Genomic DNA, 25,977 nt, shown 5'->3' with positions numbered 1-25,977 from the left:
TCAGTACGTTGCTAGCCCTTCTCTACGTTGTGTGAAATACATTTTGCGTATAAATGATTTTTACCGGTTAAACTTTTTAAAAAGGAATTAGTGAGTGCTTGCTTGTGGCGGCAATGCTGGTATTGTGCTAACAGAAGCGACGCTGATGCAAGCGCGTTATTGCCAAGCGATGTGACACAATCAGTACCCGAGAATGCATACTGTTGACATGCATCCGGTCACGAGTTATTCACAGACAAAACGACTAGCAAAAATAACAACTTGCACTCCACTAATAACACACGTGTAGGTACAACGAATTCCCGCACGCCCACCGGAAGAGTCCGAGGCATTCGCATCATTTCGGAGCAAAACACTTTTGCTCAATTCCTATTACAATACAGTTACAGATAAGAAAAAGCAATGATTAGAATGGACATTCTAAAATATAATTAAGGCTTCCTTCAAGGGAAAACACAATTCAAATCGCTGAACTGTTCTTCGGTTATCAAGCAAACAGGTCAAATAGCTGACAAACATGATTTGAATTTTTAATTGTGTTACGAACGGTCAATAACTATACACTCCTTTTGAAGAACTTCGTATTTTCCGAATAGTAGCATTATTCGTTTTTCTTTGACTACAGTATAAAACGCTTTTTTTTACACAAAAATAACCTTAGTATGGGATTGAGTCCCCCTTGCTACTGTTTAGCTACTCACTACATTTTATCGTCCGTGGCCACGACTATCGTATGCCCTATGCCAGATCCCCCTTACATCTCTTTATTCTAGCTTCGAGTTCCTTGTATCGTCAGAACCTAAGGCAGAGGCTCTGATACTCAGGACCAGTCGTGGGTTAACGGACAAAATTACTTAACCATCGAGGCGGCGTACACAAAAGTTTTAAGTGCTTCATACAATTCCGTATAAACAGCCCGAAAGCCTCCACCTGTTGTTGTGTACGCCGCCTCGATGGTTAAGTAATGTAGCTAAATCATCCCTCTAATTATATTAGCCACATTCTTCTTATACGATTTTACGGTAATCCAATCGAATGCCTAATATTGGTAGGTGCCGCCTTTAGCGCCCGTTAAAACCGCTAATGAGCAATTAGTGGTCAAAATATTTCCTGTTTGTTCCGTACAAGAAACTGACACAGCTGCAAGCCCAACCCGTGTACTCTGCATTCCTAGCATATGACGTATGTGACAGAATGGTATATGTGATGGAATGACATAGAAGTTGTTATAACCAAACAACTAATAAAGAATCAAGCAGGACGGATATAAAGCTGAATATAGAGAATCAAACAAACAAGTAGACTTTTAATTCAGCCCCGCCCCCTCTTTAAGGTAGGTACTCAGCAAAATTTAAATTGATAATAACACTTCGGAAAGTCTATCTATGAAATGAATGCCGGGAGATGAATAAAACTTGTGAAGGAATTTGATAAAATAAAGAAAACTAGCTATAACACACCGGCGGCGCAGACGGGACGCAACCCATGCAATAGTTATATCCCACAACGCCAATCAATGCATGCTGGTGGAATATTGTAGTAGTAAGGGGTATAGTTGAGTGCATGAGTGAATATAGAAAGAAATAATTCCATTGTGTTTTGCAATCAATCGAGTCATGGAAAGAGAAAGGTATTCCGTGGGCCAAGATTGTTACCATCTCTGTAAAAATGCTCACAAACTTCGTGAAAAGTAGAGAAATGGCTTTTTTGTTGGTCCAATAAAATTGCGCACGAGGAGCAATGCTAGCGCATCTTCTAGGAGAATTCACCTGTTACAAGTGTTACAATCATCCGTGGAAACACAGTGAAAAGGACAAAAAAACTTGGCTTGCGGTTTCAATAAGCCTGGGATTGAGGTAACTCTCCCCAATCCTCTCGTCGTCTCGCGTCCCCGCGCGGACCTTGAGAGAAGAGCCACGTGATCTCCCTTTGGTTGACGTCAAATATAAAATGACAACAAAAACAAGATCCGAAAAAAGAGGTTATAACTGTAGTAAAGGTTAGGTAGAACCCTGAGAACATATGTTCTGACTGTCATGTTTATTGTACGAATGAGCTGTGGAATCCCGAGGTAAAATAGCCTCTGTTCTCAATACACCATGTGTTTGTTTGTTTATTTATCAGGTTTTATCACACGTAGTGCGTAAACGAAAGACTAAGCTTAAACGCTGTGTCCGCATGACGGGCAGACGGGTACCTGTATAGAGATTGTAAATGCATGTAAGAGCTGGCAGACGGCAGCTGATGGGTCACGCTGCGGTGCCTGACATGCAGCTGGTCCTTTGTGTTGAACATGTACACAAGTGGACGGCTCCTCTAGAAATCAGCCAGACGTTTATTCCAAAAGGAAGGCCGTTAATATTATAATCTAACGCGCAACGGTATGGACATAACAGTAGTAAAGGCGAGACCCTATTGATATCAGACTCGAGTCCGTATTGCAAACACGAAGATATAGTAATTTCCAGCGCTGCTATAGCTCACCTATGCTTTATACCTTCCACGTGACAAACATCTACCTGTGCTTCCCTCTCGACGTTTTTAGAGCGCTTTTTTCCACGTGCTTCTGCGGCTTGTACTCTCAAACGAACCGTGTCATGTTTAGACTTTGTTATCGATATTCTGTAGCACAGAATACTTGTCATTTAACGAACCGTATCAGACATGACGGAAAAACCTGGAAAACGCGTAATTCCAGATAGACAGACACAATTTCTTACAATGGCTATAGGTTTCCTGTATTACGGACTGATTTTCAAAACACAAATGACGTGAGGCCGAAGTGCACATAACCAGATTTTGGCTTTTTAAGATAATTTTTCCTTTATCATCATTGCCCTGTGTATCAGGGACGTAAAGCTCAAACTTCAATGACACTTTACAAAAAGTCGCATCAATTAAAAAAAAGTCGCACTTGATATTTTGTTTGCGTCACGTCATGTCACCGTATCACGTTTAGACTTTGCTATTGGTATTCTGTAGCACAGAATTTAAAGTGACTTTTCTATTGGGAAACGGCATTTGAGCCTTTGTGTTGACAGATTTTGGACTCAAAGTCTTCTTGCAGGACTGGGCACGAATTTGCGAGATTTTGAATGTTTTCAGATTTTATGAACGATCGGGATGCATGGTAAAAATTTTTTCGGAACAAAGAATTTCGGTAAATAATGTATGAATTAAGAAGTGCTATTGTGGACCGTCATCGATGGCATATGATGTTCCATTTTATTTGTCTAAACCCCAACCCTACAGCCCGGGGGGGGGGGGGGGGGGGGGGTCATCGTCGTATCTTTTAGGATGTAAATTTGGAGCCTTGGGTATCTTCCGTTTAGTATCTTTCAGGTTTGTTTTCTAAAAATCCCGACGATGATCCCCGTCCGTTTAGAATACAAGTGTAGTTATCGAGGACTGTGTATCTATAAGCGGAGGACAGCACCTCATGAAACTACTCGAAAATTCCCCATCTTTATTTCGCTGAATTCCGTACACTTTTTTTGTATAAGAACCTTCTATATAAGAACGTCCAGCCTGATATTTCACAAAATTTTAAGAACATGCTAAGAACATGCCGAGGCTCAGATAGCAGAAAAATATTCTGATATTCTGATGCGTTCTAAAAGGCAAAATCAAATGTGCTCATAGTAACAACCTTATATATAATGCTATAACCATTGGTGTAACTCTTTTTCTACGAATTCATTGGGTATTATATATTTACATACACTAAAATTAAAAAGAACATCGTCAAGAACATATTCGAGCCTTAAAATGCCCAAAAAATAAGAACGGCCAAGCCCCAACTGAAAATGTAGACGTTCTTATAAAAGAGTGTATAACAATAAGGATGTAATAGTACAACATAACAACCTAATCTTATCTACATCCCGACTATGAAACCCCACAGAAACGTAAACAGTACCCAACGGGCTTTTAGTGTGCGTAATTATTACAGTCAAAATATCCTTTATTACAAAGTTGATCACGAAATAACAGACTTGACAAATACATTGTTCACCCCCTCCCCCCACTACTACACATAAAAAATACTAGCCCCTACCTGAAATATGCGACCAGACCTTTTAAAGGGCCAAATAGAAACGTCTGAAAAGGTGAGAAAGCACTGGCAACAACAAGTTAAATTATATTGTGTGCCGGGAAATTCCAAGAGGTGACAGTGTATATCATAAATACGGGCAAGCCCTGAACTCGGTAACAGACGCCATTTGAATGACGTTGAAGTTCCAGGGGCGTGCCCAGAGTGAGAGGGGTGGGCGGCTCATCTGCAGAAATGAGATCACGTGGGTAACCAATGATACGTTAAATTGACTATTGACTAGTCTAACAGCTAAGACTGACTTAGTTATGACTTTTGTGGGTATATAGAAGCTCAATAATGGCTTTACTTTGAAATGAAAGACAAAACGCCATCTTCAAAACCATATCACAGGTCAGTGAATTACTGGTAGACCTCACACTGCATTTTTCTGTGGACACGCCCCTGTAATTCGAGGCTGTAACTTCCGAAGAAAGAAAAAAAAACACTTGTTTGATTATGCGCAGAAACACGGCTTTTTTTCCACATAAAGTGCGCCTGTTACGTAAAAGCAAGTAACAGACGTCCTGGGATACTTGGCGATACATTGAAGACCATCAATTATCGGTACACATCAAGTAGCTGGCTTGTTTTCTTTTGCTGTCGAAACGAGATCCTGGTTTACTAGAAACACAAATCGTAAACCACAAATCTGGGGACCATGAAATATTTAAAAATTAATGAAATAGAAAAGTTTAAAAATGAAGGCAAAATGATTGGTTGCACTGATATAAGGCAGTTACAGCGAAATGGCGCTGATTGTCTTCGAGGCGACATGACGGAAAACCCTTGCGTATAGAAACTGCAAAGAGATACCCAATCAAAACATACCGTGAGGCCAAAATGCACACAAGAATTTTGGGCTTCTCCAGTTTCCTTAATCATCCTCGCGCTATTTAGGGACACCGGGATGAAATAAAAAAATACACTCTACAAAATGTCACCTCAAATGTTAAAAAGTCGCATTGATTTGACATTTTGTTTACCATTTCTCGCCTTATTTGATGTGAAAATGAGATTTGTTGAACTGTTTTCCCGTCATGCCCTTCGAGGCACAGCCCACCCTTGGTCAAGAAGAGAGTCAGAGATAAAATAGATGGAAACCAAACAATGCCTTCTACCTCAAATGTGGAATTGTGGAGATAAAATAGATAGAAACCAAACAATGCCATCTACCTCAAATGTGGAATTGTGGAGATAAAATAGATAGAAACCAAACAATGCCTTCTACCTCAAATGTGGAATTGTGGAGATAAAATAGATGGAAACCAAACAATGCCTTCTACCTCAAATGTGGAATTGTGGAGATAAAATAGATGGAAACCAAACAACGCCTTCTATTGTGGAGATAAAATAGATAGAAACCAAACAACGCCTTCTACCTCAAATGTGGAATTGTGGAGATAAAATAGATGGAAAGCAAACAATGCCTTCTACCTCAAATGTGGAATTGTGGAGATAAAATAGATAGAAACCAAACAATGCCTTCCACCTCAAATGTGGAATTGTGGAGATAAAAGAGATAGAAACCAAACAACGCCTTCCACCTCAAATGTGGAATTGTGGTGATAAAATAGATAGAAACCAAACAATGCCTTCTACCTCAAATGTGGAATTGTGGAGATAAAATAGATGGAAACCAAACAATGCCTTCTACCTCAAATGTGGAATTGTGGAGATAAAATAGATAGAAACCAAACAATGCCTTCTACCTCAAATGTGGAATTGTGGAGATAAAATAGATAGAAACCAAACAATGCCTTCCACCTCAAATGTGGAATTGTGGTGATAAAATAGATAGAAACCAAACAATGCCTTCTACCTCAAATGTGGAATTGTGGAGATAAAATAGATAGAAACCAAACAACGCCTTCTACCTCAAATGTGGAATTGTGGAGATAAAATAGATAGAAACCAAACAATGCCTTCTACCTCAAATGTGGAATTGTGGAGATAAAATAGATAGAAACCAAACAACGCCTTCTACCTCAAATGTGGAATTGTGGTGATAAAATAGATGGAAACCAAACAATGCCTTCTACCTCAAATGTGGAATTGTGGAGATAAAATAGATAGAAACCAAACAACGCCTTCTACCTCAAATGTGGAATTGTGGAGATAAAATAGATAGAAACCAAACAACGCCTTCTACCTCAAATGTGGAATTGTGGAGATAAAATAGATAGAAACCAAACAATGCCTTCTACCTCAAATGTGGAATTGTGGAGATAAAATAGATGGAAACCAAACAATGCCTTCTACCTCAAATGTGGAATTGTGGAGATAAAATAGATGGAAACCAAACAACGCCTTCTATTGTGGAGATAAAATAGATAGAAACCAAACAACGCCTTCTACCTCAAATGTGGAATTGTGGAGATAAAATAGATGGAAACCAAACAATGCCTTCTACCTCAAATGTGGAATTGTGGAGATAAAATAGATAGAAACCAAACAATGCCTTCCACCTCAAATGTGGAATTGTGGAGATAAAAGAGATAGAAACCAAACAACGCCTTCCACCTCAAATGTGGAATTGTGGTGATAAAATAGATAGAAACCAAACAATGCCTTCTACCTCAAATGTGGAATTGTGGAGATAAAATAGATGGAAACCAAACAATGCCTTCTACCTCAAATGTGGAATTGTGGAGATAAAATAGATAGAAACCAAACAATGCCTTCTACCTCAAATGTGGAATTGTGGAGATAAAATAGATAGAAACCAAACAATGCCTTCCACCTCAAATGTGGAATTGTGGTGATAAAATAGATAGAAACCAAACAATGCCTTCTACCTCAAATGTGGAATTGTGGAGATAAAATAGATAGAAACCAAACAACGCCTTCTACCTCAAATGTGGAATTGTGGAGATAAAATAGATAGAAACCAAACAATGCCTTCTACCTCAAATGTGGAATTGTGGAGATAAAATAGATAGAAACCAAACAACGCCTTCTACCTCAAATGTGGAATTGTGGTGATAAAATAGATGGAAACCAAACAATGCCTTCTACCTCAAATGTGGAATTGTGGAGATAAAATAGATAGAAACCAAACAACGCCTTCTAAATCAAATGTGGAATTGTGGAGATAAAATAGATAGAAACCAAACAATGCCTTCTACCTCAAATGTGGAATTGTGGAGATAAAATAGATAGAAACCAAACAATGCCTTCTACCTCAAATGTGGAATTGTGGAGATAAAATAGATAGAAACCAAACAACGCCTTCTACCTCAAATGTGGAATTGTGGAGATAAAATAGATAGAAACCAAACAATGCCTTCTACCTCAAATGTGGAATTGTGGAGATAAAATAGATGGAAACCAAACAATGCCTTCCACCTCAAATGTGGAATTGTGGAGATAAAATAGATAGAAACCAAACAATGCCTTCTACCTCAAATGTGGAATTGTGGAGATAAAATAGATAGAAACCAAACAATGCCTTCTACCTCAAATGTGGAATTGTGGAGATAAAATAGATAGAAACCAAACAATGCCTTCCACCTCAAATGTGGAAATGTGGAGACAAAATAGATAGAAACCAAACAACGCCTTCCACCTCAAATGTGGAATTGTGGAGATAAAATAGATAGAAGCCAAACAACGCCTTCTACCTCAAATGTGGAATTGTGGAGATAAAATAGATGGAAACCAAACAATGCCTTCTACCTCAAATGTGGAATTGTGGAGATAAAATAGATAGAAACCAAACAATGCCATCTACCTCAAATGTGGAATTGTGGAGATAAAATAGATAGAAACCAAACAATGCCTTCTACCTCAAATGTGGAATTGTGGAGATAAAATAGATGGAAACCAAACAATGCCTTCTACCTCAAATGTGGAATTGTGGAGATAAAATAGATGGAAACCAAACAACGCCTTCTATTGTGGAGATAAAATAGATAGAAACCAAACAACGCCTTCTACCTCAAATGTGGAATTGTGGAGATAAAATAGATGGAAACCAAACAATGCCTTCTACCTCAAATGTGGAATTGTGGAGATAAAATAGATAGAAACCAAACAACGCCTTCTACCTCAAATGTGGAATTGTGGAGATAAAAGAGATAGAAACCAAACAACGCCTTCCACCTCAAATGTGGAATTGTGGTGATAAAATAGATAGAAACCAAACAATGCCTTCTACCTCAAATGTGGAATTGTGGAGATAAAATAGATGGAAACCAAACAATGCCTTCTACCTCAAATGTGGAATTGTGGAGATAAAATAGATAGAAACCAAACAATGCCTTCTACCTCAAATGTGGAATTGTGGAGATAAAATAGATAGAAACCAAACAATGCCTTCCACCTCAAATGTGGAATTGTGGTGATAAAATAGATAGAAACCAAACAATGCCTTCTACCTCAAATGTGGAATTGTGGAGATAAAATAGATAGAAACCAAACAACGCCTTCTACCTTAAATGTGGAATTGTGGAGATAAAATAGATAGAAACCAAACAATGCCTTCTACCTCAAATGTGGAATTGTGGAGATAAAATAGATAGAAACCAAACAACGCCTTCTACCTCAAATGTGGAATTGTGGTGATAAAATAGATGGAAACCAAACAATGCCTTCTACCTCAAATGTGGAATTGTGGAGATAAAATAGATAGAAACCAAACAACGCCTTCTACCTCAAATGTGGAATTGTGGAGATAAAATAGATAGAAACCAAACAATGCCTTCTACCTCAAATGTGGAATTGTGGAGATAAAATAGATAGAAACCAAACAATGCCTTCTACCTCAAATGTGGAATTGTGGAGATAAAATAGATAGAAACCAAACAACGCCTTCTACCTCAAATGTGGAATTGTGGAGATAAAATAGATAGAAACCAAACAATGCCTTCTACCTCAAATGTGGAATTGTGGAGATAAAATAGATGGAAACCAAACAATGCCTTCCACCTCAAATGTGGAATTGTGGAGATAAAATAGATAGAAACCAAACAATGCCTTCTACCTCAAATGTGGAATTGTGGAGATAAAATAGATAGAAACCAAACAATGCCTTCTACCTCAAATGTGGAATTGTGGAGATAAAATAGATAGAAACCAAACAATGCCTTCCACCTCAAATGTGGAAATGTGGAGACAAAATAGATAGAAACCAAACAACGCCTTCCACCTCAAATGTGGAATTGTGGAGATAAAATAGATAGAAACCAAACAATGCCTTCTACCTCAAATGTGGAATTGTGGAGATAAAATAGATAGAAACCAAACAATGCCTTCTACCTCAAATGTGGAATTGTGGAGATAAAATAGATAGAAACCAAACAATGCCTTCCACCTCAAATGTGGAAATGTGGAGACAAAATAGATAGAAACCAAACAACGCCTTCTACCTCAAATGTGGAATTGTGGAGACAAAATAGATAGAAACCAAACAATGCCTTCTACCTCAAATGTGGAATTGTGGAGATAAAATAGATAGAAATCAAACAACGCCTTCTACCTCAAATGTGGAATTGTGGAGATAAAATAGATAGAAACCAAACAACGCCTTCTACCTCAAATGTGGAATTGTGGAGATAAAATAGATAGAAACCAAACAACGCCTTCTACCTCAAATGTGGAATTGTGGAGATAAAATAGATAGAAACCAAACAACGCCTTCTACCTCAAATGTGGAATTGTGGAGATAAAACAGATAGAAACCAAACAACGCCTTCTACCTCAAATGTGGAATTGTGGAGATAAAATAGATAGAAACCAAACAATGCCTTCTACCTCAAATGTGGAATTGTGGAGATAAAATAGATAGAAACCAAACAATGCCTTCTACCTCAAATGTGGAATTGTGGAGATAAAATAGATGGAAACCAAACAATGCCTTCTACCTCAAATGTGGAATTGTGGAGATAAAATAGATAGAAATCAAACAACGCCTTCTACCTCAAATGTGGAATTGTGGAGATAAAATAGATAGAAACCAAACAACGCCTTCTACCTCAAATGTGGAATTGTGGAGATAAAATAGATAGAAACCAAACAACGCCTTCTACCTCAAATGTGGAATTGTGGAGATAAAACAGATAGAAACCAAACAACGCCTTCTACCTCAAATGTGGAATTGTGGAGATAAAATAGATAGAAACCAAACAATGCCTTCTACCTCAAATGTGGAATTGTGGAGATAAAATAGATAGAAACCAAACAATGCCTTCTACCTCAAATGTGGAATTGTGGAGATAAAATAGATGGAAACCAAACAATGCCTTCTACCTCAAATGTGGAATTGTGGAGATAAAATAGATAGAAACCAAACAATGCCTTCTACCTCAAATGTGGAATTGTGGAGATAAAATAGATAGAAACCAAACAATGCCTTCCACCTCAAATGTGGAATTGTGGAGATAAAATAGATAGAAACCAAACAACGCCTTCTACCTCAAATGTGGAATTGTGGAGATAAAATAGATAGAAACCAAACAATGCCTTCTACCTCAAATGTGGAATTGTGGAGATAAAATAGATAGAAACCAAACAACGCCTTCTACCTCAAATGTGGAATTGTGGTGATAAAATAGATAGAAGCCAAACAATGCCTTCTACCTCAAATGTGGAATTGTGGAGATAAAATAGATAGAAACCAAACAACGCCTTCTACCTCAAATGTGGAATTGTGGAGATAAAATAGATAGAAACCAAACAACGCCTTCTACCTCAAATGTGGAAATGTGGAGACAAAATAGATAGAAACCAAACAATACCTTCTACCTCAAATGTGGAATTGTGGAGATAAAATAGATGGAAACCAAACAATGCCTTCTACCTCAAATGTGGAATTGTAGAGATAAAATAGATAGAAACCAAACAATGCCTTCTACCTCAAATGTGGAATTGTGGAGATAAAATAGATAGAAACCAAACAACGCCTTCTACCTCAAATGTGGAATTGTGGAGATAAAATAGATAGAAACCAAACAACGCCTTCTACCTCAAATGTGGAATTGTGGAGATAAAATAGATAGAAATCAAACAACGCCTTCTACCTCAAATGTGGAATTGTGGAGATAAAATAGATGGAATCCAAACAATGCCTTCTACCTCAAATGTTGAAATGGGGAGATAAAATAGATAGAAACCAAACAACGCCTTCTACCTCAAATGTGGAATTGTGAAGATAAAATAGATAGAAATCAAACAACGCCTTCTACCTCAAATGTGGAATTGTGGAGATAAAATAGATAGAAACCAAACAATGCCTTCTACCTCAAATGTGGAATTGTGGAGATAAAATAGATAGAAACCAAACAACGCCTTCTACCTCAAATGTGGAATTGTGGAGATAAAATAGATAGAAACCAAACAACGCCTTCTACCTCAAATGTGGAAATGTGGAGACAAAATAGATAGAAACCAAACAATACCTTCTACCTCAAATGTGGAATTGTGGAGATAAAATAGATGGAAACCAAACAACGCCTTCTACCTCAAATGTGGAATTGTGGAGATAAAATAGATGGAAACCAAACAATGCCTTCTACCTCAAATGTGGAATTGTGGTGATAAAATAGATAGAAACCAAACAATGCCTTCTACCTCAAATGTGGAAATGTGGAGATAAAATAGATAGAAACCAAACAATGCCTTCCACCTCAAATGTGGAATTGTGGAGATAAAAGAGATAGAAACCAAACAACGCCTTCTACCTCAAATGTGGAATTGTGGAGATAAAATAGATAGAAATCAAACAACGCCTTCTACCTCAAATGTGGAATTGTGGAGATAAAATAGATAGAAACCAAACAATGCCTTCTACCTCAAATGTGGAATTGTGGAAATAAAATAGATAGAAACCAAACAATGCCTTCTACCTCAAATGTGGAATTGTGGAGATAAAATAGATAGAAACCAAACAACGCCTTCTACCTCAAATGTGGAATTGTGGAGATAAAATAGATAGAAACCAAACAATGCCTTCCACCTCAAATGTGGAATTGTGGAGATAAAATAGATAGAAACCAAACAACGCCTTCTACCTCAAATGTGGAATTGTGGAGATAAAATAGATAGAAACCAAACAATGCCTTCTACCTCAAATGTGGAATTGTGGAGATAAAATAGATAGAAACCAAACAACGCCTTCTACCTCAAATGTGGAATTGTGGTGATAAAATAGATAGAAGCCAAACAATGCCTTCTACCTCAAATGTGGAATTGTGGAGATAAAATAGATAGAAACCAAACAACGCCTTCTACCTCAAATGTGGAATTGTGGAGATAAAATAGATAGAAACCAAACAACGCCTTCTACCTCAAATGTGGAAATGTGGAGATAAAATAGATAGAAACCAAACAATGCCTTCTACCTCAAATGTGGAATTGTGGAGATAAAATAGATGGAAACCAAACAATGCCTTCTACCTCAAATGTGGAATTGTAGAGATAAAATAGATAGAAACCAAACAATGCCTTCTACCTCAAATGTGGAATTGTGGAGATAAAATAGATAGAAACCAAACAACGCCTTCTACCTCAAATGTGGAATTGTGGAGATAAAATAGATAGAAACCAAACAACGCCTTCTACCTCAAATGTGGAATTGTGGAGATAAAATAGATAGAAATCAAACAACGCCTTCTACCTCAAATGTGGAATTGTGGAGATAAAATAGATGGAATCCAAACAATGCCTTCTACCTCAAATGTTGAAATGGGGAGATAAAATAGATAGAAACCAAACAACGCCTTCTACCTCAAATGTGGAATTGTGGAGATAAAATAGATAGAAACCAAACAACGCCTTCTACCTCAAATGTGGAATTGTGGAGATAAAATAGATAGAAACCAAACAACGCCTTCTACCTCAAATGTGGAAATGTGGAGACAAAATAGATAGAAACCAAACAATACCTTCTACCTCAAATGTGGAATTGTGGAGATAAAATAGATGGAAACCAAACAACGCCTTCTACCTCAAATGTGGAATTGTGGAGATAAAATAGATGGAAACCAAACAATGCCTTCTACCTCAAATGTGGAATTGTGGAGATAAAATAGATAGAAACCAAACAACGCCTTCTACCTCAAATGTGGAATTGTGGTGATAAAATAGATAGAAGCCAAACAATGCCTTCTACCTCAAATGTGGAATTGTGGAGATAAAATAGATAGAAACCAAACAACGCCTTCTACCTCAAATGTGGAATTGTGGAGATAAAATAGATAGAAACCAAACAACGCCTTCTACCTCAAATGTGGAAATGTGGAGACAAAATAGATAGAAACCAAACAATACCTTCTACCTCAAATGTGGAATTGTGGAGATAAAATAGATGGAAACCAAACAATGCCTTCTACCTCAAATGTGGAATTGTAGAGATAAAATAGATAGAAACCAAACAATGCCTTCTACCTCAAATGTGGAATTGTGGAGATAAAATAGATAGAAACCAAACAACGCCTTCTACCTCAAATGTGGAATTGTGGAGATAAAATAGATAGAAACCAAACAACGCCTTCTACCTCAAATGTGGAATTGTGGAGATAAAATAGATAGAAATCAAACAACGCCTTCTACCTCAAATGTGGAATTGTGGAGATAAAATAGATGGAATCCAAACAATGCCTTCTACCTCAAATGTTGAAATGGGGAGATAAAATAGATAGAAACCAAACAACGCCTTCTACCTCAAATGTGGAATTGTGAAGATAAAATAGATAGAAATCAAACAACGCCTTCTACCTCAAATGTGGAATTGTGGAGATAAAATAGATAGAAACCAAACAATGCCTTCTACCTCAAATGTGGAATTGTGGAGATAAAATAGATAGAAACCAAACAACGCCTTCTACCTCAAATGTGGAATTGTGGAGATAAAATAGATAGAAACCAAACAACGCCTTCTACCTCAAATGTGGAAATGTGGAGACAAAATAGATAGAAACCAAACAATACCTTCTACCTCAAATGTGGAATTGTGGAGATAAAATAGATGGAAACCAAACAACGCCTTCTACCTCAAATGTGGAATTGTGGAGATAAAATAGATGGAAACCAAACAATGCCTTCTACCTCAAATGTGGAATTGTGGTGATAAAATAGATAGAAACCAAACAATGCCTTCTACCTCAAATGTGGAAATGTGGAGATAAAATAGATAGAAACCAAACAATGCCTTCCACCTCAAATGTGGAATTGTGGAGATAAAAGAGATAGAAACCAAACAACGCCTTCTACCTCAAATGTGGAATTGTGGAGATAAAATAGATAGAAATCAAACAACGCCTTCTACCTCAAATGTGGAATTGTGGAGATAAAATAGATAGAAACCAAACAATGCCTTCTACCTCAAATGTGGAATTGTGGAGATAAAATAGATAGAAACCAAACAATGCCTTCTACCTCAAATGTGGAATTGTGGAGATAAAATAGATAGAAACCAAACAACGCCTTCTACCTCAAATGTGGAATTGTGAAGATAAAATAGATTGAAACCAAACAATGCCTTCCACCTCAAATGTGGAATTGTGGAGATAAAATAGATAGAAACCAAACAACGCCTTCCACCTCAAATGTGGAATTGTGGAGATAAAATAGATAGAAACCAAACAACGCCTTCTACCTCAAATGTGGAATTGTGGAGATAAAATAGATAGAAACCAAACAACGCCTTCCACCTCAAATGTGGAATTGTGGAGATAAAATAGATGGAAACCAAACAATGCCTTCTACCTCAAATGTGGAATTGTGGAGATAAAATAGATAGAAACCAAACAACGCCTTCTACCTCAAATGTGGAATTGTGGAGATAAAATAGATAGAAACCAAACAACGCCTTCTACCTCAAATGTGGAAATGTGGAGACAAAATAGATAGAAACCAAACAATGCCTTCTACCTCAAATGTGGAATTGTGGAGATAAAATAGATGGAAACCAAACAATGCCTTCTACCTCAAATGTGGAATTGTGGAGATAAAATAGATAGAAACCAAACAATGCCTTCCACCTCAAATGTGGAATTGTGGAGATAAAAGAGATAGAAACCAAACAACGCCTTCTACCTCAAATGTGGAATTGTGGAGATAAAATAGATAGAAATCAAACAACGCCTTCTACCTCAAATGTGGAATTGTGGAGATAAAATAGATAGAAACCAAACAATGCCTTCTACCTCAAATGTGGAATTGTGGAGATAAAATAGATGGAATCCAAACAATGCCTTCTACCTCAAATGTGGAATTGTGGAGATAAAATAGATAGAAACCAAACAACGCCTTCTACCTCAAATGTGGAATTGTGAAGATAAAATAGATTGAAACCAAACAATGCCTTCCACCTCAAATGTGGAATTGTGGAGATAAAATAGATAGAAACCAAACAACGCCTTCTACCTCAAATGTGGAATTGTGGAGATAAAATAGATAGAAACCAAACAACGCCTTCTACCTCAAATGTGGAAATGTGGAGACAAAATAGATAGAAACCAAACAATGCCTTCTACCTCAAATGTGGAATTGTGGAGATAAAATAGATGGAAACCAAACAATGCCTTCTACCTCAAATGTGGAATTGTGGAGATAAAATAGATAGAAACCAAACAATGCCTTCTACCTCAAATGTGGAATTGTGGAGATAAAATAGATAGAAACCAAACAATGCCTTCTACCTCAAATGTGGAATTGTGGAGATAAAATAGATAGAAACCAAACAACGCCTTCTACCTCAAATGTGGAATTGTGAAGATAAAATAGATAGAAATCAAACAACGCCTTCTACCTCAAATGTGGAATTGTGGAGATAAAATAGATAGAAACCAAACAATGCCTTCTACCTCAAATGTGGAATTGTGGAGATAAAATAGATAGAAACCAAACAACGCCTTCTACCTCAAATGTGGAATTGTGGAGATAAAATAGATAGAAACCAAACAACGCCTTCTACCTCAAATGTGGAAATGTGGAGACAAAATAGATAGAAACCAAACAATGCCTTCTACCTCAAATGTGGAATTGTGGAGATAAAATAGATAGAAACCATACAACGCCTTCTACCTCAAATGTGGAATTGTGGTGAAGCCTGGCCTTGGAGCCGAGGTTTATTGTTTTGCCGTCAATAAGCAATGGACGTCGCCCTTCATTGATAACATAATATTCGCCATCACTTTTTAGTTTGATTGTGGCCTGTAAAGTAGAAAAGGTATGTCAACAAATTTACCGTAAAAGTTCTTATAAACCCGCGAGGGCTAAAGAAAAAAAGGGGGACCATTCTCGAAGATCCAGGGTACTTCTAGTCTTTGGAACATGTTATATCACGCGCAGTGATAATTTCTTAGTGAAAATAGGCCTTAATGCAGCTTTAAACGTGAAAACATAACCACTTTTATTAAATGCTAAACTGTACCTGTCTGCGAGATATCTTCCAAGCAGGGCCTTCAAGAGACAAATCTACATCAACTTGGTTATCAGCAGTTGCACGGCCAACTGAAATCTGTTACAAAACAAACATGGGTCAATTACATATGTACCTCCATTAAACCAGTGCCAACGCAGTTTCCATCATTATTGGCGCACTGTACAAATCATCATCATCTTAGAAAGCAAAGGCGTGGAGCAAAAATTTTGTAGTTCCATATGATAATGGTATGGCAAAAAAAACTACAGACAAGCTGTAGAATAGCCAGGTGGTTTGCGTAGGCATGGTGGAATCAGGGAAATAAATCACGATTGGAAAGCTACGTTTTATGCCTCTGATGATTCAAGCGTTCGTTCGTCGTCGAAGCCTTTGTCCAAAACGTGATCAAAATTACTCTGGTTTTACAAGGACGCAAATCATACCATTTTAACTTTGTGTTGATTTATTTACCAAATGATAATTGTTTTGGAGGAGACGGGGGGGGGAATTATTGGATTTATTTACCAAATGATAATTGTTTTTGGGGGAGACGGGGGGGGGAATTATTGGATTTATTTACCAAATGATAATTGTTTTGGGGGAGACGGGGGGGAATTATTGGATTTATTTACCAAATGATAATTGTTTTTGGGGAGACGGGGGGGGGGGGGAATTATTGGATTTATTTATCAAATGATAATTGTTTTGGGGGAGACGGGGGGGAATTATTGGATTTATTTACCAAATGATAATTGTTTTGGGGGAGACGGGGGGAGGGGGAGTAGTTCACCTCTCTGGAGCGCATCAGATAACGGACTAGTCTCCCTCGAAGCACGGCTAAAGTTTGCAGGTCAAATTCGTTGGCCGACGCTCCAGACGTGGTGTTACCTGGGAGATAAAAATAACAACACCAGCATGCACATTAGTCCTTTCGGTAATACAGGAAGACTGTTAAATTAGAGAGTGGTATGAGGTGTTTGGCACACAGTTGGAACACAGTTATTACGTATAGCTTGAAAAGGGATCTGTCATGAAAGAAAACATGAAAGGGACACACATATTATTGTATACTAAAGATCTAGTTGGTTTCAAATATATAAGAAACAAACCTGCTAAAAAAAAATAACAAAAACCAAAAGTTCGTTTCCATCTACGCTATGTGTGATAAAAGTACCAAAATATGTATTTACTATTTTTAATGTGTTCATTTATTTTTTTAAGTGTTTTTAAGATTTCAGAAATAGCAATAAAATAACTCTTCATGCACCTTTAGTGGCTGTTTAATATATCGTGCAGGTGTGCTAATAACAGTAGTTACCTTGTCCACACAGCTCATCGACTACGACCTGCCACTTTGGAATCTCTTCCTCAAGCTGACGGATTTCACGCTTGTGTCTCCTGTCAGCCACAGATAACTCCTGCTCAAGGCCATCATCTTTGGCCTCCCTGTAGGGACACATTACTTTATAATCAGTATAGATCTAACATTAAAACCATGTTATGATACAAAAACGATGACTAGTAACTAAAAGCTTTGCATTAAAATAGTAACAAAGATGATATACAGTAATCGGGCATGGAGTTTTTTTTTCTTGCATGGCCAGTATAAAAAGTTCATTTCCTTACTGATTCCATGCGGTTATTACTGCCAGTTAGACCCAAGAACATACTCTACTTTGATTGAGTAATTCATTTAAGATAAATAAATAAATAAATAAATAAATAAATAAATAATACATAAATACATAAATAAATAGATAAATAGTAAATGAATAAATACATAGCCTATTAAATACATAAGCACATTTTGTGATTTAATTCTATCTCATTTTTACTCAAACTACCCTGTATAATCTATAATATAATAATAACTTTATTTACAGAGGGTGGCACTTAATAGTGTAATACACTAGTAAACTTGTGGCCCTCAAAACTCATACATACAAATAATACAATATAAAATATATATATATATATATATAAAATCTCTATTTACAATACAAATTATAAAAATACTATTCCCACCCAGACCAAAAGGAGAAAAAAAAAAAAAAAAAAAAAAAAAAAAAAAAAAAAAAAAAAAAAAAAAAAGATTAAATAAAGAAAATAAAATATGAGTTAATTCGAAATATTAAAATGATTTTTAAAAGTAATTGTTCATTAAGATATTTATGACGGAGAGCGTTCTTAAAAGAGCTTATATTAGGCAGTTTCTTTATGCTGGCTTCTAAATTGTTCCATTTATGGATGGCATTTACTGTAAACGTTTTCCCACCTTCGGTTTTTCTAGTATACTTTGGAGTTATAAAATTCAGTCCTGAGAAACGAGTATTTCTATTATTTCTATTATTAATGCGGCAATAATCACTTTTAATCCTTAAAGTGCACCAATACCAAAACACACATGATGACCACTAAGGACTTACAACAGTTCGGCATCATTGATCTGTTCTTCAGCATCTGAGAAACTCATGTTACTCTCTCCAGCTGGAACTGAACAACAAAGACCAAGCTATCAGTCTGCAGTAAGACAGTGAGGCGACGTACCAACTTTGAGGTTAATCCAGAATCCTTTTTACCAAATTGTATGAAAAGACATCAAGTTCAGAATATGTGTTTTAAATAAAAAAAAGCACTAGGTAGAGAATCCAATCTCTACCTGATTGGTCCGCCAGCAGTTGGTACTGTCGCATCAGGAGCCAGTGGTTTCTCAGTGACTTTGCAGATCGGCACTGGTGGAAGACAGATGGGTGGTTGTCTAGTAATTTGTGGAATATCTCCAAAGATGCTGGGCTGGACTACAAATTAAAAAAAGAACAGACATTGAGTTCTAGTGAAACATGCAATGATGGGTGGGGGCTCAAGGGAATACCAGAGAGGGATGCTTAGGGAAGGTTAAGTAATTTAAAAAAAGAAATTAATTTGGTCAAACAACTGAGGTGTTGTACATGCTCATAAAACATCTCTTATCTGGGTGCAATATTTTTTTGGAGGGTAATAAATACAAATAATGTGCTCATAAAGCACTTTGTACTAACACTACTACACTAAGGACATTTGCCGGAAGGTTCTCACATTCCGTAAATGATACGCATGCTTACACTAAGACATTTGCCAGAAGGTTCTCATATTATGTAAATGATACTCATACTTACACTAAGGACATTTGCCGGAAGGTTCTCATATTATGTAAACGATATGCATACTTACACTAAGGACATTTGCTAGAAGGTTCTTATATTGTGTAAATGATACTCATACTTACACTACGGACATTTGCTAGCAGGGTTTCTTCACTTGTGCTCCACAGTGCGTTGTTTTGTGCTGCTGCTACTATGTCAGGGGGCAGCTGTTTCATTGCCATCGTTGCCAGTCTAAAGTGGTCAGTCATATAATAAAGTAATAATTTTAGAGATCCTGTAAGGACAGACATCCAGAGACTGAAACAAAGTATGCTAAATATAAAGCTGGAATGTGCATTGGGTATCTAACAGGGGTCCATATACTTTACAGATCTTAATTTGCTAAATCCTATTATTGTCAACAAGTACCTACACTACTGATAAAGGATACTGTAGGTTTAAAGTGACTCTAGCATCAAATTCCGGTAACTTGTTTGGAATATTTACTTATACTGAGATGAAAAATAGGTAAAGAGTTTTCATATGATTTCAGAAAAAAACTCTAAATTTGACCACGGGCAAAGATAAAAGCATTTAAAGACAGCTCTTCCTTTTCACAAGTTGACCCCATAAAACAAGCCTGAGCGCAGTGAGAACAGCGGGTGCTTGCATCAAGCTAAAATTTGCAATAAATTTTCTAATTGAGTAGCTTTTGAATGACTAATTTCACTTTGAAGAGGTCTGGGATGTTAAGTTTTTTGCTTTTTTTTGCTACTAAAATAATACATGGACAAATTGTTGTCGCTACGCTTTTTTTTTCAAGAAGAAGTGAAAATAACGCTTTGCATTTAAAAATAAATAAATTAGCGCTTTTTAGGGAATGTTAGCAATTAAAAATTGAAGTATTCTTCAACAATGTTACCATCATCACCACAATCATTCATTTGTAACACCACAATCATCATTAAAATCATCACCCCTGTCATCTGTATATTTGAATCATCATCAACATGACATCGTGTGTAATTGTGGTTATCAGGCAGCACCAACCATAACAACTCTTGATCATAAAACCACAATCGGCATCATTATTACCATCATGATCTTCTTTATGTCCCCGAAATAACCATCAGTGCTTGTGTTATCATGGTAATGTAGCACTAACCGTGATACTACTGGATCATAAAGCAAAGAGTACCATCTCTCCTGAACATCTTTCAAAGTAAACCGACAGGAAAACTTGACTCCTAGGTAAACTGCTGTTAAATCATTTGTCTGGAAATTAAACATCAGCAATTAGCTACAGTGCGACAAACTGTGGCATTTTTTCTTAACATAATACAATAGAACTTGCCTATACATGACAAAAGTATCTATAAAATAACTTGATATAACAGACTTTGCAAACAATATTTCCTCCCCAGTCCCAATATACACAAGAAAAATGCTTTGCTTGGTGTGGCCTTCATAAAATAAAACACACAGTACATACAAATTAACTGTGCAAATGAAAACCAGTTTAACTTATCGAATTTGAATAAAAGAGTAGTAAGACTGTCCAGGGCACGTGTACAATAGATTCTAAATACATCTGCACAACAGACAAAATGAGACTGGCCCCGGCAAGTCCTGCTTATGCAAATTCTACTGTATTATTTGTTACATCATACAATTTAAATATCCATAGAAAGGCCATTTGGCACTCTTTATGTCAAATAGAAAAGAATGTTAAATATTTCCTTGGCAGGAAAATGCCCCCAGCATTATGTAGATACAGTAGACTGGGTATAAAATAAATACACTATAATGGTTATTAGTATATAAGTAATGTATTCTAAATCTAGTGAATCAAAGCCATTCAAACAAATCCATCATTACAAATCAAATCAATCATTACAATATCTTAACTTGAACCTGTTGTACAGCTGTGATGAGAGCCAAATCATCAGTAGGTCTCCATCGCCCAAAATCTTTACTGACTTGAGGAGTCTGTAAAAAACAGCAATTATTCACCTGCCACTCCTTATTATTGTTTATACACTTGAAAATAAGAAAGGTCTGTTTGGAAGAATAACTGTAAAAAAAACATAACCACCCAGGAATAAAGTCATATACTTTATTGTTACACACTTGAATTAGCTGATAAAAATGGATTCTTTGTTTGACTTGTTGTGTGACTCTAGGGGTGGGTGCCCTATTTCAAATATTTGGCTTCAAAATAACAAGAAATATAAGAAAATCCATAAAAGAATAATGAATTTGGCCTCCTCTTTCTTGTAAACCCTTGCTTCAGCCCTCCTTTTTCGGAACTCCTGGATATGCCCCTGGTTGGAGCTTGCAACGGCAGCATGATTGACCAAAAACAGATACTTATCCATAACAATTATACCTTTAACTTTTTTTGTCGTCTACTTGGTCGAACATTTGAAGACATAGATGACTGAAAAAAAAGTATGTTTTCAAACTTCTGCAAAAATATAAACAGGGTTTGTACAATTTTTCACAAATCCAATTAAAGGACTTTTTCCAGGAATTTTTGAAGAAATTCAAGGGCTATGATAACAGGGTTCAAAATAGCGGCCTGCTCCTGGAGATAGCCGGCTGTTTTCTGGTCTTTGCCGGCTCTTTTTTTCTGTATTCCCCTTTTATATTTTAAGTATGCAGGCTTTTTTTCACCACCAAAATCCAGAAAGCCAGCAAAATCTAGCAGATTTAAAAAAGTTATTTTGAACCCTGGATAATGATACTTGTAATGATACTTAACTAACAGAAAGTAATGCAACTGAGTTTTGCTGAAATTCGCTGTTCATTCGGCGATAACATCCGAAAAGACCGGTAATTCGCTGAAAATTCAGTAGCTCCGAAATTCTTTTGTTTTGCACGCTCCAGAAATGTTGGGGAATTTTCACCTAAGCAAGAATTTTAGGCAAAAGTGGTTTTAGCAGAACTATGCCAAAATTTCACCATTCTAAATTTTGGATAAACTTATATGTACAGCAGAAATGTACGGACACTTATCTGCTAATATTGGCGAAGTTATTTTGACGAACTTTTAATTTCAATTTTTTAGAGAAAGAGGATTCTTCTTGATTGGAATCTTGAACTTCGATTCTCTTAGCAAAGTTCAATATGAAAGCAAAGTTTTATGTAAGGGGAACCAAAGCACATATAATTCATAGTCACACAACTTGTTACTCTCAAATGCCGTAGTCATAACTTCAATTGCTCCTCTCCAAGACACCACTACGCAAAATGTTGGCCAACTAGTACGTTATTTCAAAGGAACTTGGAATTAAATAAACATCCTGTAAATAATATTCTCTTTTTCCGATATGTTATGTGCTGCTCAAGATTGCAATTTAATTTTTCTGAATTCTCGATGTTTAGAATGATGTGACATGGTGTGACGCACTGACATGATAATCATAACAAAGGTTTTTGTGTAGACGTTGTAGACGGTATACTTTGCAATCTACCGAATTGGTGCTCATTAACATTCTGAGTCACCAAATATTAATGTCCCCCCTCAGCTTACCATTGGACGTTTATCTTTCTCTTTGAATGTAAACTCTTTTTCTCTTTCCTTCTCCATCAACTGGCCAGGTTCAAAGCCCTTCTTGGGACCCTTTTTTAAACTACTCTCCACAAGTTCATCATCAAACTTTTTCCTTTTAATTGAGCGTGATGAACTCCGCCTTGGGGTGTTGTGCCCCCGTGACTCAAGATGCTCCATAGGGTGTTGACTTGATTCTCCAGAGATGGACATTCTGTCAGTCATAAATATAAAATTATAAACCATGACATACAGTACTAAGATTTACCAGCTCAAGGTATATCCTTGCATTTTATCTCAGGTCCTTCAGATTAAAGCAACAAATTTACATACACAACTAAAAAAAATCCACCTTATCACAGTCAGTTCTTTGCCTATGGATGCTTATTTCTTGTGGCCATCTTTTCTCTAGAGTATTGTAAGCCTTGGACACCTTTGAATCTCAAAATATAGGAACTTTTTATTGCACTACTTGTAAGCAGCTATCTTAGCAGGTTTCAGATCCATTTGAAATTCTATACTCTATTTGACATTTAATCTTTGACAAAACATATCAAATGATAAACTGCCCAGCACACTGTACCAGACAATTTTTGCAATTTATTTATGAAATGTAATATTTACGATCATCCATTCTACATTTTTTTTTCCTGTGGTTATAATCATACAAATCTGAAAGCTGGATGTTTTTAAACATCTCAAGATGCGGGATGAATATTATAAATGCTAACATATTTTGGGAGTGTTATTTGTAGCAAAGAATTTGAGCAGTTCTAATGTGTTCAGAGCAACCATGTAGTAGACTGTCTTAGAATCTACTAGATGTCTATTTAGATACTCTCTGCTTTACCCCTCGATATTGTGATATTATTAGAGATTATCTTATTAGAATCTACTAGATGTCTGTTTAGATCCTCCTCTTCCATCTGCTTTACCCCTTGATATTGCAATATTGTTGGAGATTATCTTATAAGAATCTACTAGATTTCTATTAAGAAACCCCCTTTCCTTCTTCTGAACCCTTGATATTGTGATATTATCGGAGATCATCTTATTAGAATCTACTAGATGTCTATTTAGAAACCCCCCTTTCCTTCTGCTGAATATTATCGCAGATTATCTTACTAGAATCTACTGGACCTACCTCTGCTGGACCCCTCGATATTATGGGATATTCTACTACAAAATCTACTGTGACTGTCACGTTTGTAGATCAAGTATATATGTGATATTATCTGATATTATCAAGTCGTGAGATGCAATAAGGTTCAACACAGCAGTTCTAAAGTTATAGTATCTGATATATATCAGTAATTAGATGGACTTTCTATGTGTAAATCTTGCAATATTATCTGATATTATCAAGTCATGAGATGCAATAATCTAGGTTCAACATGGCAGTTCTAAGGGTATAAGATCTGATAAATATCAGAAATTAGATTTGTGAGCTTTGTTATAATATCGACTAAATATCTGATACTAGAACCCTGTGAAAGAATATCTGATTTATATCCGAATTTAGATGAGTGATAAATATCGTATAAATATCAAAGTGCCAGAAAAGTTCGATATCGCGCCTTTATGGCTGTTGTTTACGAATATCTAATCGGTGAAAGATTACCTACGTTTAGAGATGTGAATAAGCTCTACATATATGTACGTTTAGTAGGCATCAGAGTCTGTCTTCAGTCAGTAATTGGCACGCGTTCGCAACAACTTTTTTAACTGCCTTGTTCACAATGAGCCGCCATCTTGAATTCACGCAATGCATGCCGGGGCACAAAATATTTTGTACCCATTCCTTTACGCGAGGTAACGGACAAAGGCCGACCATACTTACAACGCCAACATCTTGTTTTTTTAATTGCACTTTGAGGAGTTTATACCTTGGGTACCAGTCTTTAACTTTCCTCGTTTAGTGAAGCTCAGTCAAAGCGCTGCTTAGCGAAACGAGACTCTGTTGCCCATGGTAAGGAGTCTACAAAGACTGCACTTCACTTCACTTTCATATGTCAGTGCGCAGCGCAGTGCCGAGTCTAAAGCCCAGCGTGAAAGGCCTCTGGGCAGCCTCTCATGTCAATTACAGACTGTGGAAGGTTGTTCCACAGTCTCAGTGCACGGGGCAAAAAACTATATTTATATATGTCAGTTCTAGCGTTAGGAATAGTATAGAATTCAGAGTGTTGAGTGCGGGGCAAGGCGCGAGACGGTTTCATCAGATCTTCGAGTGGCAGGATAGACGCATTATTTAGGCCACTGTTTAGGAGCACCAATGATGAGGTGCGCCTGCGGTCTTCGAGTGGCTGCCAACCCAGTTCGGAAAGGTAGCGCGTCATTGTGCCGGGTTCGAAGTAGAAGAAGTCTGCCGTAACAAAGCGTGCTGCACGCCTCTGGACTTTCTCGATCTCGACGATGAGCTTGCTGGTATGCGGGTCCCAGATAGCACTTGCATATTCCAACAGCGACCTAACGAGGCCAACGTAGGCTGCTTCTTTCGCTTTCGTGTCGCAAAAGTGCAGGTTCCGCCTAAGTAGGCCTAGGATCTTGTTTGCCTTGCTCACTGTTTCAGCGACGTGTCTGTTCCATCGGAGGTCCCTTGTTATTGTGACTCCGAGGTACTTTATTTCCTCAACAAAGTCCAGGGCCACACCTTCCAGATAGTACAGGTGGTTGATGTTGTTTCTGGTCTTCCTTGAGATGCGGATCATGTTACACTTGGCTGCTTGGAAGCTCATGGACCACTGGTCAGCCCAGGACGCGAGTCTCGATATGTCTCGCTGTAGCTCTTAGCAATCCTCTCGCGATCTAATAGTGCGGTAACAAATACAGTCGTCTGCAAAGAGTC

At 37.1% G+C, this 25,977-nt stretch overlaps 1 protein-coding gene and 1 long non-coding RNA gene across 8 annotated transcripts; one reads left to right on the top strand and one right to left on the bottom strand.

Moving 5' to 3' along the window:
* The first annotated feature begins 988 nt into the window (after nt 1–988).
* Nucleotides 989–2,417, top strand: LOC116619561. The gene is made up of 2 exons (XR_004296744.2): nt 989–1,333; nt 2,125–2,417. It is a non-coding gene; the product is annotated as an uncharacterized LOC116619561 (long non-coding RNA).
* A 1,029-nt stretch (nt 2,418–3,446) lies between these two features.
* LOC5514770 (microspherule protein 1) lies at nt 3,447–24,914 on the bottom strand. Of its 7 annotated transcripts, XR_004296741.2 has the most exons (14): nt 24,758–24,914; nt 23,115–23,346; nt 21,969–22,019; nt 21,488–21,568; nt 20,745–20,854; nt 19,723–19,831; nt 19,117–19,255; nt 18,884–18,950; nt 17,776–17,903; nt 17,248–17,345; nt 16,467–16,553; nt 16,118–16,246; nt 4,566–4,745; nt 3,447–4,534 (listed from the first exon to the last, which is right to left on the bottom strand). XR_004296741.2 is itself a non-coding variant. In XM_032384439.2 (13 exons), the coding sequence occupies exons 2-13, from the start codon at nt 23,343–23,345 to the stop codon at nt 4,668–4,670; spliced, it is 1,308 nt and encodes a 435-aa protein (XP_032240330.2). In that variant the 5' UTR covers nt 23,346; nt 24,754–24,914; the 3' UTR covers nt 3,447–4,667. The 7 variants fall into 7 exon arrangements, 6 of the variants coding, with proteins under 6 accessions (XP_032240330.2, XP_032240328.2, XP_032240332.2 ...); XM_032384439.2 differs by having other exon boundaries at nt 3,447–4,745; nt 24,754–24,914; XM_032384437.2 differs by having other exon boundaries at nt 3,447–4,745.
* Between the last annotated feature and the right edge of the window lie 1,063 nt (nt 24,915–25,977).

This window comes from Nematostella vectensis, chromosome 2 (genome assembly GCF_932526225.1).
Source record: "Nematostella vectensis chromosome 2, jaNemVect1.1, whole genome shotgun sequence".
Lineage (NCBI taxonomy): Eukaryota > Metazoa > Cnidaria > Anthozoa > Actiniaria > Edwardsiidae > Nematostella > Nematostella vectensis.
The sequence above is the reverse complement of the archived record's forward strand: the minus strand, read 5'-3'. Positions and strand labels throughout refer to the sequence as shown.